The sequence below is a fragment of the Acromyrmex echinatior genome, chromosome 1, assembly GCF_024713525.1.
Source record: "Acromyrmex echinatior isolate Ae372 chromosome 1, ASM2471352v2, whole genome shotgun sequence".
Taxonomy (NCBI): Eukaryota; Metazoa; Arthropoda; class Insecta; order Hymenoptera; family Formicidae; genus Acromyrmex; species Acromyrmex echinatior.
The window spans coordinates 6,131,290-6,145,324 of NC_141852.1; the positions used below are offsets into that span (position 1 = coordinate 6,131,290).

Below are 14,035 nucleotides of genomic sequence, written 5' to 3' on the forward strand. Positions count from 1 at the left end.
AGTATTACAAGTATATTTTCCAATACACTTAATATATTAGAAAACCTATAATCAGGCTATAGACTCTCTTATATTCTTTTTTAATATGTACAATAATTTCTTTCTCTCTCTTATTTTTTTGATGCTATCACTGTATATTATTAAAATATCTTCTCTAGTCTATATTTATAATTTTGTATTCATTTAATATTACTTAATTTTAAAAGATGGATGAAACAAGAAACTTTTCCAAGAAATAAAAGATCCTATAAATAATTCTTCTCATAAATTACAGTTTATGTAATACTTTTTATCAATGCTGTTGATATATTGTATTTTTTTTAATACAAAATTTACTTCTAATATGCCATGATTTGATGAAACACTTCTTTTCATACGATTACGAATTTCAGACGAAGTGATACCCGCGAGCTGTATGTATTTTATTAAAAATACATCCGCATCTTTCAAGTATCGGACGTCAATGATTTTATTATTTTTTATTATAGCTTCTTGAGTATGGTTTCAAACCATAATGATTGATGATAGTAACGTATTGACCGATCAAATTTCTGTAGAGATCATTTCTTATCTTTATTAGTTACGTATCCATAAGTTTGCTCAGCTGAAACAAAATATATATTTTTATTGATTCAAATCACAAGCCAAACATTAGTTTATATATGTATATGTCATGTGTGTGTGTGTGTGTGTGTGTGTGTGTGTGTGTGTGTGTGTGTGTATACATGGAAGAAAATAAATATTGTGTTAACAATATTAGGCAACAACAGTTTGAAAAACTTTTATTAATTTAATGTACAGTATTAACAAATAATTAATTAAAACATTTATTGAAATAAGATCATAATGTATTTGTTTCATTATCATTTATACGTGTGCCTCGATCACAAGTGACTTAGGGTGGACTTTTCATTCAGATCATGATATTTTGGATATACATATACAGAGTGTCCGTAATTTAGAGGACAACACTCAGATAAAGTAGACTAAACTAAATCGAAAAGTTCTCTAACATTTTGCAATAGTTAACAAGATATTAATTATTAAAAATTGTTTTCAATAATTTTTTTCTCAAATACTATCAATTTTTTACAGAAAAACTATAGGGGACAAAAATTGTTTAGTTTCTTCTTATAAAGTTCTGAGAATTTTTTCAGAATTTTTTTCAGAATTTTTTACCATATTTTCTCATATTGGTAAAAATAAGTTAAGCAATAATATGCAGTACTAAAAAGTTGATAAAAAATTCTAAAAAAATTAGACTTCTATGAAAAGAAAATAAACAATTTTTGTCTTTTGCAGTTTTTTTATAAAGTTGATAGTATTTGAGAAAAAAATTATCGAACACTAATATTCGGCAATTTTTAATAATTAATATTTTGTTAATTATTGCGACAATTACAAAATGGTAGAAGACTTTTCGACTTAGTTCCATTCTACCTGCCCACGAGCGTTATCGAATGAATTACAGGATACCCTGTATATATAAAAGAAATATATAAATTATATATATATTTCTTTTATCCTATAAAAGAAACGTAATTATAATATAATTTTTTATATGAGTACATAATTATGATACATGATACATTAATCTTCTTTCCGCAGATATAGCTTTAGTATTGTCAACCGTCCAGTTTTTAATCGAACAGTCCAGTTTTGGAGATTTTTGTTTGGTATCTAGTTATAAATAAGACAAAAAGTCCAGTTTTACGAATAGTTAATATTTGAAAGTTAATCATTGGTCAATAAAATATATATAATATTTGTCATTGATCACAGAAATACACAATGTGATTAAACCATGAGATGGAAATTTTTTCTTTGAGTGTGACAGCATTGTCTTTTATATTTTTTCAGTAGAGAAGACCCCACCAATGTTATCAGAAGGCTGTTTTGAATTTGCGAGTTTTATTTTAAAAAATGATAAGGATAAGTTACTTCTTTTAAACGCTAATCAGAAAAGAAATAGGATTTTAAGAATACTGAAATTTAATTATAAAAATAAATAGGATATATATATACATCCATACGTTTCTCATCAACTTATAATCTTTCTTCTCAGACAAATATCTCAGATTTTAGAAATGTCCGATCAGTAATCAAAGGAAAATTGGTAATACACAGCACAGATCGTATTATTACAACATTCCAGTAATATTGCAATAATATTGCGAAAATTGCAATATTGTAAGCTTCTGTGTTGTACGAGTTATATTAATAATTTTTGTAATTTTTAGCCATTATGAAATATATATTATTTAACTAGTATACAATATATATTTTCTAAATTTCGCGGAGTGAAATCTCATTCGAAAAAACTGAAAATTTAGCCTGTCTTGAAAAAAGAATGAAAATACGGCTACTTTTGTTCAAAAGTGGCAGATTTTCACTCTTTTTAGAGTGAGATTTATTCTTTTGGAATGTGCTACGAATCATTGTTTTCCTAATACATCATTGTTATATACCATTACCTTCGAAGGCGGGTTCACATGAAAGCATATTCTGCCAAAAAATTACGCCGTATTGTCCTTCAGCCATTTTTAACTCGCCCCCATGCTTCTTAAGCAATGCTCTTTTATCAATGAAATCCTTTAAGGAATCCCAATTTGTTCCATGAAAGTGAATCCGATTGCGAATTTTCTCCTGTGATATGCAATACATGAACGTGTTATAAAGATTTTATTAAAAGTTTTATAATTTTCTAAAAGTTTATTATTACGCAATTTATGAGGGTAAATCATAAGATCGTTATATAACTTAAAATCATAAGATCATACCTCCAGGAATGGTTTGAATATTGCAAATGCCATGTTGAAAATGAAGGATTGATTCACAATATGGATACCTTTGAGCCGGGTGGGCATACATCTTTGTATAAAATCTACTATCATTTTAGCAAAACTTGGTGTAATATACGTCACATGGCTAAGAGATAAACCTTCGACGTCTAAAATGATATGCGCACCTGCGATCTAAGAAACAAAAAGTTTCGTAATTATAAGTGCACATTTACTTACGTAGCATTAGAGATCACAAATTAAATAGGGATACGCGTTCCCTGGATCGATTCGCTAAAAATCGATATTTTGTAAAATGATTGCTTCAAAATAATTCTCCTTATTAAAAAAAAAAGCTATTCTTTACAAAGACATCAATTTAAAATAGTTTCCTTTAGTTAGAAAAATAAGTTTTTTATAAAATAAATCAATTTAAAATTGCTATATTCTCGTTTGGGGAGATCAATTTTTTTTGGAGATCGATTTGAACATCCCTACAATATATGCAAATCTCTTATTAAAAATTCAAAATTAATTTTAAGTATTAATAAATGCCGATCTATATCTTAAAGATCTCCATCAAAGAAATATTTTTTTGTCAACCTGAGTTTTGTATTCCACCATCGCCAAATATAAGACCAATATCAGGCCTTTAAAAAAGTCACTGGTCGACACCTCCTTCGGTTTCCATCGTTTTCCGGCTTCGACTATTAGCACTCTGCTTCCTTCTTGAGTACGAATCGGCAACGGATATATTAAACCGGCGCAAAGTGCAGTCTTCTGTTTAGTGATCAACAAATCGGTATATATGTGTGGATAATTTAAGCGGAACCGATAATATCGTTTTATCTGTTAAGTAAAATATAAATATTTTGGCAATGATATAATAATTATTTAAAAACAATTAATTATTATTGTCAAATTTTATAATAAATGCAGAGTGGGGTAGATTGACCATAATAAGACGAGAGAAGACATTAAGAACGATTTGAGAAATAAGTCAATTTTATATTTTTAGATTGACGTTTTTAAAGGATACATGTGTGTTTACAAATATATTTCATATACATTTTTTTTATTTTTTACAAATTATAATACCGAAATTATAATACAGAACAACGTATTTTATGATTAGAATAATTATTTTACTTGTATTAATATTATAATTATTATTATTTTATGAAATATAATTACTATTATTTTATGAAATATTAAATTTACATATGATAATCAATCCTAATTACGAGACTAAAATTGTCACATTTGATAGTTTTATTCAAAATTAAATAACTTATTTATATGATATAATGTAAGAATAATATATTATTAATACCTAAAGAATGTGTAATATAACGTATATAATATTTTAAAATCTTGCGCCTATATTTTTCAAATAATTATTCAAAAAATGTTCAACAGACCCCAGTCTTCTCTAATATTAACAATAAGTCTCGTTGCAATTAATTGAATAATTTTGTTATCTGTTTTCTTTTCTATTAATTTTTTCCCGAGAGGTAACCACTCAAAAAATAGATGTACACCTGGACTTCAAGATTTCACTGGACTTTATCGGAATTCTTCGGACTTTATCGGAATTCATGAATTCATCGGACTTCTCTGGACTTCATCGGACTTCGAAGAATCAAACTTTATCGGGCTTCACCGGACTTCATCGAACTTCTGACAGATTGTACACCGGAATTCAAGAGTGGTTACCCCCTTGATTTTTCCTTTATGTTCAGTAGGAAAAACACAATACCAAATTAGGCAAAAAAAATTTTTATAGAACATTTTATAGGATTTTTGTAATGTAATTCTGAACATTTAATTACTGCGGTGATTTTTATAAATAAGCAGTGCTCGAAGCAAAATTAATTCGTGAAAATATTATGAGGTATGACTTACGAGCGAGAAAGCGCTTTTCGCATACCATTTACATGGTCGCAAGAATGTTATGTAAAAATCGTCTATGTCCGGTACGTGCAGATCAGGTTCTCCTATAGAAACAAAAAAAGATAAATAATAATAAACGATTTATAAGTTTAACAAAATAAAGTTTATTAAAGAAACAAAAAAAATTAAAAGTTTATATTCCAATTCTGTGTTCTAATATATAGAATATTTTGCGTATAACTTGTGCAAATAAAATCAGGTCAAGGATAAGAAAAGCTATATTATTATATATGTACTAATACATAAAATATATGCGCATAAAATATAATAGGCTTACCTGCTAAGAGTAACATTTTATTTCGTCGTATTTAAAATATATTTTTTTACAACAATAATGTAGTGATTGTAAAAAAAACAGTAATAGATATCTAAATCTTTCCATACTAACGATATCTTTCCAAATTAACGATATTTCATTCAAAAATAATATTTTTAAGAATCACATATATATTTTTTTTATTTAAGTAGTAAGACATTTGAGTCTTTACACGATTCTTTACGGTTGATTATATTGTATATCTTTACCTTTGACTGCCCCACTTCTGCATGGCAATGAAATTGATCCTTGGTTCGACATTACATTACATTTCGACAATAATAGTAAACTTTAAGAACAAATTACACTTTGCAAAAATACTGCGCCTCGTATTTTCATTATTAGTGTCGTTAAATATTGGTTTAAGATTGTTGCGTGTGATCCCTTATGAATTAATTTTAAAATTGTTTTGCAATATTAATTTTTTTTGATGGCTGAAGATAGCTAAGTAAAGTAAAACGTTCCATTAAATTGTTAATAAATGATAAAGATTTCTATTAAGTAATCATCGTAATTTTTGCTCATTTTCTTGGCCTTGTTATATTTAAAACTATTTTAATATCCTTATTAACATCAAATTATTAATTAGATACTTATTAGAATTTTCTAAGATGCTTATTAGAATCAATATTATTAAATTACTTATCAATTTAATTTGTGATATTATTCTAATTCCAATCTTACTCGATTCCTATTCGAATGATTCGCACATCTCTAGTTTCCAGAATAAAAATGAAATTTTGCGTGCAATTATCACATATGTTTTGCAACGGTCAATTTAACAATGGTAAAAGTATATGAATATGCCAGATGAATTCAACCGTATTCACATGAATCTAGTAAAAATGAAAGTTGCTTGTGCCTGCAGCTTCGTAATCTTGGTTCTAATCTCTAACGAAGTCACGCTTTTTGCTTTTCACACGAGCGAGACGTGTAAAAATTATTCTACAAATAAAAAGTTACAGTTTTGAGAAACATCGTCAATTATTAATATAATAGAATTATTATTATATACAAGGTGTTTTTTGAGTAATATCTAATATCTTAGGCATTGATTTCTTAGTCATTTTATGAATAATTTGTATGAATATAATTATATAATAATCAAAGTCTTCATTTAAGATAGATGCAGAGTGTGGAAAAAGAAAATATAATAATTTTGTAGATTTTTTAATATCCTATATATCCGAAATGAGTTCTTTGCGATTGTATACACAAATATTTTTTTCATAAAATGACTATAAAAATTAACTTTTAAAATATTGGACAATTCTTAAGAAATATTTCGTACGATATAATAACATAATATAACAAAAAAGTATTCAACCAATTAAGAAAAATCCTATTTTTGTTCACAGCGGATCTTTTCGTGCTTTTCGTGTTTTGGTGTGAATTCATATACAATCCAATTTGTGCAAACCGCGTGCCGAAATTTTTTTTAATCTTAAAACGCTATTACAAATGAATTAGAATAATATTACAAATTAAACTGATAAGTAATTCGACTCAATTTATCATAGAGATTCAAATCCTACTATTCTATTCTACTAACTATTCTATTCTATTAGAATCTAAGAGGTTTGAATACGAATCATATATATTGACAATAGAATCTTATTTTCCGCTAATAAGTAATACAATGCAGACATGTTATTATTGAAGTAAGAACTGTTGTCGTATTAAGACTAATCGAATTTTAAAATATAATTAAATAATTATATTTATTTATGAATTGCAAAACTCGTTATCTCTGTTGAGTTACTCTTCAGTTAATAATTTTTAATATCCAGTTTGGTTATAGTATGTACAAGAGTGCACTAAACTTATATTAATTTTTTTATATGTTTTGTTCTATCATCAAATTGTAAATAAAATATATTTTATTAATTTTATATTAAATACGTATTATAAATACATGTACATTTAAAATGACTTTATATTATATAATCATTATTATTTTTCTCACATAAAAATCTTTTTTGTTATCTATATATTAAAATTCAATCTAACAAAATTATGTTATTAGTTCAAAGTTACGTTTTAATAATTCAATTCAATTGGATGTCAAAAAATGTCATACTGTTGCTCGATCTATCATTCGCTAACATTCTCTGAATAAAAAGAATTAATCGCTATATTCTATGAGTTACGTAAAAAAGGATTGATCGGTCAATTTTGTGAATTGCATAATTTTTTTACAATGATACAGCATTCTAGTTTGTCTAATTGAGCAAATCATTGCATTTTGCTAGAATTGCCAGATATAATTAAATATTACGTAAAAAGGAAATTTTTTGTTGCACTTATCGCGCCTCTCTGCGCGGATTAATTATTTTTAGTTTCTCTTTAAATTTTGCAAACGTAAAATTCAACGCAATTTGTTCTAATGATAACTTACGTTTCTTTAATTAGGTAAGAGCAATTTTCAAGTGAAATCAATATTACAAGAAAGAAAATGTCAAGAACAACACTTTGCTTAATTTCGCTTTCGTTTTACGATACATAGGAAACCGGTCGAAGAATAAAAACAAATACGTAAGAAAAAATGTTTGGGTGCATGATGTCCTTGGTTTTATTTTCTTCTTATATTCTATGCAGGAAGAAAATGAAACCAAGAATATCAAGCGTCCGAGCTCTCAACTGATCATCGTACAAGAAAATTGAAGGTTTAATTCAAACTGGTTTATGGAATACTGATTTTCTTTCTTACTTCTCGTACTCAAGACCACGTTAACAAAATTTGCGCCCAAGGGCTTATGATCTTTAAGCGTTTCCGATAGAAACGCCTACTTCTATGATTTTCTGATGATCTTTTTTGAAATGATAACGTCGCAATTTTCCATGACAAAACCATCGCATAGACGTTGCAAAGACATTTTTCAAAAATAACGTGTAATAGTATCGACTTCTTTTTTAAAACAATTATCCAAACTCTTTATTATTGCTACCATCATGAAATGCAATATTGCTACGTTGTTATTACATTGTTCTTACAAAACAGTGCTGCAAGACTATTTTGTTATTCTTAACACAAGTTTTATTATAATATCATTGCGCTGCTTTTTTACCATGATAAAAAAACTGCATTATGGTATTATAACGATATTTTCGTCAAGAGTAGATACAGAATAGATCTGCTGGTGAAAGCCTGAAAGTTTGACCTTTAATCCATTTAACTACTATGATAACTACTATGATAAGTTTAGGATTAGAGAGAATCGTTATTATAAAACAGTGTTCCTTAACGTTGGATTTACATTTACTTTTTAAATTGTAGCAATCCCAGGCGCCCTGACATTTCGATGCCCTAAGGACCAAGTCCCAAAAACCCATAGGTTAACGTGCTACTGCTCGTCCTTTAATCTAAGACATCAATTTTGCCGAAATAACAGAATAATAACAGAATAATGTATAATTACATTGATACAATTAAACTTTTGTTACCTGCAAGCAGCTCTCTTAATTCCTTGAAACCTTGAGCAACAATTTCTGGTGTCTCCCGTAAATCTTTCTTGGCCTTCAGGATGAAGAACTCATCGATTTCACTTATTTCAATAGATAGTTGATGTTCACCGAACATGATCTTTGGAGCATTTTTCAGCCAGTGTTCGTATAATTCTTGTTTGCATACTGTAATCATCGGAGGTTTGTCCTTGATAGTCGCGGTTGATGTCATTATATTTAAGATCGCAGCTCAATGAGTATCTGTTAGAAAATTATAGCAATTGAATTATTATCCACCGAAGATAATACAGCTGGAAAATTTATGTGAAAATTTAACACATTTTACATATCCCAAATGGTCTAATTTTTGTTAATTTATCACAAGATAAATATGGTTAAAAGGTAATAGAAATGTTGTATAAAATTTAACACAAAAAAATGTAATGACATAATGAGATAATATTAAATCAAATAAAAGAAAAATTCTATTTTCAATTGAATCTTGGTGCTTAATAATATTTATATATAAATTTTGTAAATATATTTTTCTATAAATTCTGTGCTGCTTCGACTTGTCGGACTCGTATTTCAAATGCAAATCGGTGCTCAATTTATAAAAAAATATATTTGTGAATTTTTGTATATAAATATTATTAACCATCAAGATTCACTTCGACTATAAATAAGATTCTTTCTCTTACTTTAATATAATTTGGAAACAAATTTTAGAAAATATTTTTTAAATAATAATAATATTTTAAATTATTTTTATATATTTAGATTTATATTTTAAAATTATATTATTTTTATGTTATTTATTATTTGATTAAATTTATAAACTATATATTTTATATCTATGTTTTAATACTAAGAAATGTTGAGTATCAATTTAACATAAATATAAAATGCCTTTACTACACATAAGTAGATTGTCCAAGATTAGTTCAACTTTCGATTAATCTCACAATCAGCTTATTCTCTCTCTCTCTCTCTCTCTCTCTCTCTCTCTCTCTCTCTCTCTCTCTCTCTCATTCCTTGCTCTCTCTTTTAGGCTTTAGATAAATTACTACATTTAGCCGAAGGTGTAACAACCGGCTCCGATATTTCGTCAACTCACTTGCTATGTCGATTTTGCAAGCTTTACGAAGATAAATATAATTTCAACGAATGCGCGAAAGTAAATTGAAACGAGACCAAAATACTACTTTTATACGTTTTCAGACAGTCGAGAATCTAAGTACATATTCATTAAAGTCTTTTCAGTTATGTCACGGAAGTACAAATATGATTGTGTATGTGCGTGTATGTAAATTATATGTGTAGTACAAGTTTTGTCGCTAACATGAAAAGCTGAATATAATGAGCTACTTCAAGACTTATATAAGAAAATGTCGACATACATTTCCGAATTTTCTCTCTTTTGAATAAATTACTATCTTTCCATATTGATTCGGAAAAAAAAAACAAAAGTTTCCATTCACAATTTAAAAGCAATACAGAAATATGTATAAACATTTTAATTAATAAACGCATTTAAAATTTAATATATAAAAGTATTTAATCTTTTTATTTAATATATGTGTATTAACTAATACATATTGATATACCCTAAAAAATAAAAAAATTAATTTTAACTTAAAAATGTATAGTAGATTTTCTGATACTTAACATTTTTTTTGTTAATTTTATGTATGTCTCAAAAATTTTTGCATGTCTCAAATGTCTACCATACGTTTTTAAGTTAAAATTAACATTTTATTTTTTACAGTGTACGCATTTACTGATCAGACTGCTCCTTGCATAAAGTAAACTGCAATGTTCACGAAATATTAATATTCTAACAATGGATCTAGACAAGGAAATAATCCGCATGTATGTAATTCTTTTCTAACAATGATTTAATTCTCCAATTTTTTAAGAATTTATAATATAATATTTTCATTTATAATAGAAAATTCAATTTAGGAACAATAATTTTCCGAATATTACATATATATAATTTAACTCTTCTAACAATACCAGAATTTCAAAAGTGAATCGCATATTATTAATTGAAATTATATGAACACTCAAATTAGGCTTTATCCTTCTATCAAGAGTACTTCCGAACTCACTTGGGAAAGATAACAGTCATCCTACGATTATTACGCAGCCTGTAGCTTGTTATCATAGCCTATCCATTTCAGTAATTTAACTTTGTTGCGCGAGAATGTCGAACTCATTTTGTCTAACGCTCTTACGTTTGCTGCGAAATAAATTTACAGTTTTATTTTGACACTGAAATTTTTCTGAATAATTCAGAAAATTACACACACTCGTTAAATAAGCAAATACAATTGTTTTGACAGAATATACAAACATTTCCAAAGAAACATCTTTGTCTATTATTTTGCTTTGTTATTAGCAAACTAGACGTTAATTTTTAAATTTTTAAATCTATTTCCCACTTTGACCTGGCTTTGTCTGACATACATACATTATGTATTTGATCAACATATTTGCGTTGCAAATATTTTACAAGAAAATTTTTCTTCTTGCAAAATGAAACTTGTTGTCCTCCTAGAAGAGTAAAACTTTTTCCACAGAATAAGTTTCTTCTTGTAACAAACATATTAAATGTAAATGTGAATATAATTTGCGTAGAAGTATGTTATGTGAAAGGAAAACTAATTATATATATATATATATATATATATATGTTAACGAAATTAGTCTATTAATTTATACATCATTTTATTCAATTTATCGATCAACATACATATGATATTATTGTCTTTTTCCATACATTTATATACTATTAAAAATATATATATATTATTTTTTCTAATAAAAACTATTAAAAATATATTATTATTATATATGTGCAGAATTATTATGTGTGCATAAATTAATACGCAGAATTATCCATATAAATTTAAATTTATTATACATGGAAAAGAAGGTAGGATTTGTTAAATAGAAAAGAAGAGAATAAAATTATTAATTCTCATAGAAATTTAATATTAACACTGGCCAATAAATTATTTACAATATTAAAAATACTATTAACAATATTTTTAATATTCAAAGTAAGTGACTAATTAATTAGTACTAATATTAAGTTTCTATAAAAGTAGAAAAGAATGCTAAATAGAAAAAAATTGTTGCTTAAAAAAAAGGTTGTTAAAAAAACATCTTAAAAATAAAAAAGTAAAACATATTTTATTATATATATAATTATTTCCAAGTATATATTATAATACAAATTATTGTTATTGTTTCTGTTGATATTGTTATTGTTATTATTATTATCACAAAATGAATGATACATCAGTAGAAGTTTTACACACACACACACATATACACACACAATCACACACGCACGCACGCACGCACGCACGCACGCGCACACGCACACGCACACGCACACGTACACGTACACGCACACGCACATGTTAAAATATGCTGAAACATAGATTTTAGAATGAAAATAGATTTTATTAATGTTTATTTATAAGTATATATATATACTTATGAATAAACATTAATAAAATCTACTGTTTTATTCAGCATATTTTAACGAGTTTAAAACGCAATGCGAACAAAGTACAATGATGATACGTAAAAAGTATTAAATAAATATCATTAATATCTTAATGAGTAAAATTTTAAATATTCGTGATTACTTTTTTTTAGCGTATTGTTGCTACCATAGTACTAGTTTCGATTTATTATGTTATATATAAGCATTTTATATATAAACAATTCTCTAAGTTATTGTAATTATTTTTATTATTATTACAGCTTTCGCTTTTTAATATCACAAAATTTTTTAATAAGAACATTTTAGTAAATAGAATTCGAATTTTAATTCTAACCCAATCTAATTAAAAATATTAACTAAATATTAACTAAATCCTTAATTAAGTTCATTAAAGTTTTTGCTATAAAATATTGAGTTCAACCATAATAAGATATATATAATTTTATTAAAATTTTAGCGTATTTTATTGATATAATCAAAATATTTTTCAGTAACGAAATGCAAGAATATAAAGAAATATGAGTACTCACCAGAATTATCTCAATGACTCGTAAAGGTCTTGAAAATCGAACAGTCAATCGCTGATCTTCAGAATCGCACACAACTTTGTTTTTAAAATAATTTTCACGTTTTTTAGAACTATCTTTCATTCATTGAGACTTCGATTCATTTACATCGAAATATTTAGTTAGATATTATGAAAACGAGCATAAGCACCAACGTAGGATCGAGCTAAATAGTTGATTCACTAGTCTTTGTCTCTCTCTTCGTCGTAAATGGCGAGTGGATAGCAAAAGGCAGAGAAAAAGGAAAGGCCTTTTGGAAGACTAGGTCAGCACGAATCGCCAATGGGAACTGTGAAACAATCAGAATTGTTTGAAAGCCACAAGTCTTCCCCACCTTTATATGACGTTGCGGAACGTGTGATTATTCCAACAAAAAAACAAATATGAAAAGAAAGAGCATAAAGAACCACAGCGCAAGTTGTAGTTAGTGATATTTAATTATTCTTGCATTACGAATTACAATAAAAACATTAAATTATAACATATGTTTCGGCCACAATCTGGCCATCTTCAGTAAAATTAATAATATTCTTAAGACGCAGAGTTACATCAAGTTGGAATAAAATTCAACCGTCGTGTGTTATAATTGTAAAAATCGTGTTTGCATCTATGCGACGCTGCTTCGTATAATAATGTTAGAACGTCAGAAGTCATATAGTGAAAAGTGTAGAACGAGAATTTCCAGATTCTAATTTACAATAATTTATTTTATTATTAATATCTTTTAAAACGGAGTATAAAACAAAAGAAACATTACCTGTTTTACAGCAAAATAAATCGATGAATTTCAAGTATAATCATTGCACAGATAGAAATTTGTCGTGACATTATGTGTTATTATTGATTGTATCACATATTTTTCTGCTATTTATATCCATGAATCAAATAGTTTAGAAAGTTCTAGAATTATTTATTAAGTGCGAGAAAGATCTTTCTTTAGAAGAGAAAGATAAACATCAGGCAAAGTTCAGTATCACTTTGTTTATTGATCCCACTTATTTGGTTTTTAATAGGTATCATTTCTGAAATTCTTCGTTTCATCAATGATTGTTCTGTATCTAAAATTTTTATGTTATCACAATCAAACTCATGCATTTCATTCACACGATGACGTGAAACAACTGATATCTCAGAAGTAGATTTCTTAATATCAGTCTTGTGTTCTTTAATACGAGTTTTTAATTTTCTCTTAGTTTGGCCAACATACGACGATTCGCAATTCAAACAATTAATTTTATAAACTATCTCACAATGGTCATCCTTAAGCAAGGGATCTTTTCCTATTTTTGTAATTCTATTTAATTTATTCATCGGTTTATAAGCTATATTAAAACTATGAATATATGCAAGTTTTTTGAATTTTTCAGAAACTTTGCTTAAGTATGGTCGCGAAAAATTTTTTCTTATTGGAATCATATTCATTATTATTTCCTTCGCGATTTTTACGTATTTA

The 14,035-nt window shown here is 26.9% G+C and overlaps 1 protein-coding gene across 4 annotated transcripts; it reads right to left on the reverse strand.

The window, feature by feature from the left end:
- Positions 1–489: 489 nt before the first annotated feature.
- LOC105143830 (alpha-tocopherol transfer protein) lies at positions 490–12,877 on the reverse strand. 4 transcript variants are annotated; one of them, XM_011052339.2, is made up of 7 exons: positions 12,547–12,877; positions 8,494–8,754; positions 4,686–4,777; positions 3,384–3,629; positions 2,781–2,975; positions 2,475–2,646; positions 490–604 (listed from the first exon to the last, which is right to left on the reverse strand). In XM_011052339.2, the coding sequence occupies exons 2-7, from the start codon at positions 8,723–8,725 to the stop codon at positions 561–563; spliced, it is 981 nt and encodes a 326-aa protein (XP_011050641.1). In that variant the 5' UTR covers positions 8,726–8,754; positions 12,547–12,877; the 3' UTR covers positions 490–560. The 4 variants fall into 4 exon arrangements, with proteins under 4 accessions (XP_011050641.1, XP_011050642.1, XP_087269844.1 ...); XM_011052340.2 differs by lacking the exon at positions 12,547–12,877 and adding an exon at positions 8,313–8,412 and having other exon boundaries at positions 8,494–8,607; XM_087413718.1 differs by lacking the exons at positions 8,494–8,754; positions 12,547–12,877 and adding exons at positions 5,259–5,493; positions 8,313–8,402.
- Positions 12,878–14,035: the final 1,158 nt, after the last annotated feature.

Excerpts from the sequence above, each read along its gene's own strand:
- LOC105143830 (XM_011052339.2), bottom strand. The coding sequence starts at position 8,725 with ATGACATCAACCGCGACTATCAAGGACAAACCTCCGATGATTACAGTA. Across the intron at positions 4,778-8,493 it reads ATTAAGAGAGCTGCTTGCAG|GAGAACCTGATCTGCACGTA; the intron begins GTAACAAAAGTT and ends TTGTTTCTATAG. Across the intron at positions 2,976-3,383 it reads TGGTGGAATACAAAACTCAG|ATCGCAGGTGCGCATATCAT; the intron begins GTTGACAAAAAA and ends TTTGTTTCTTAG.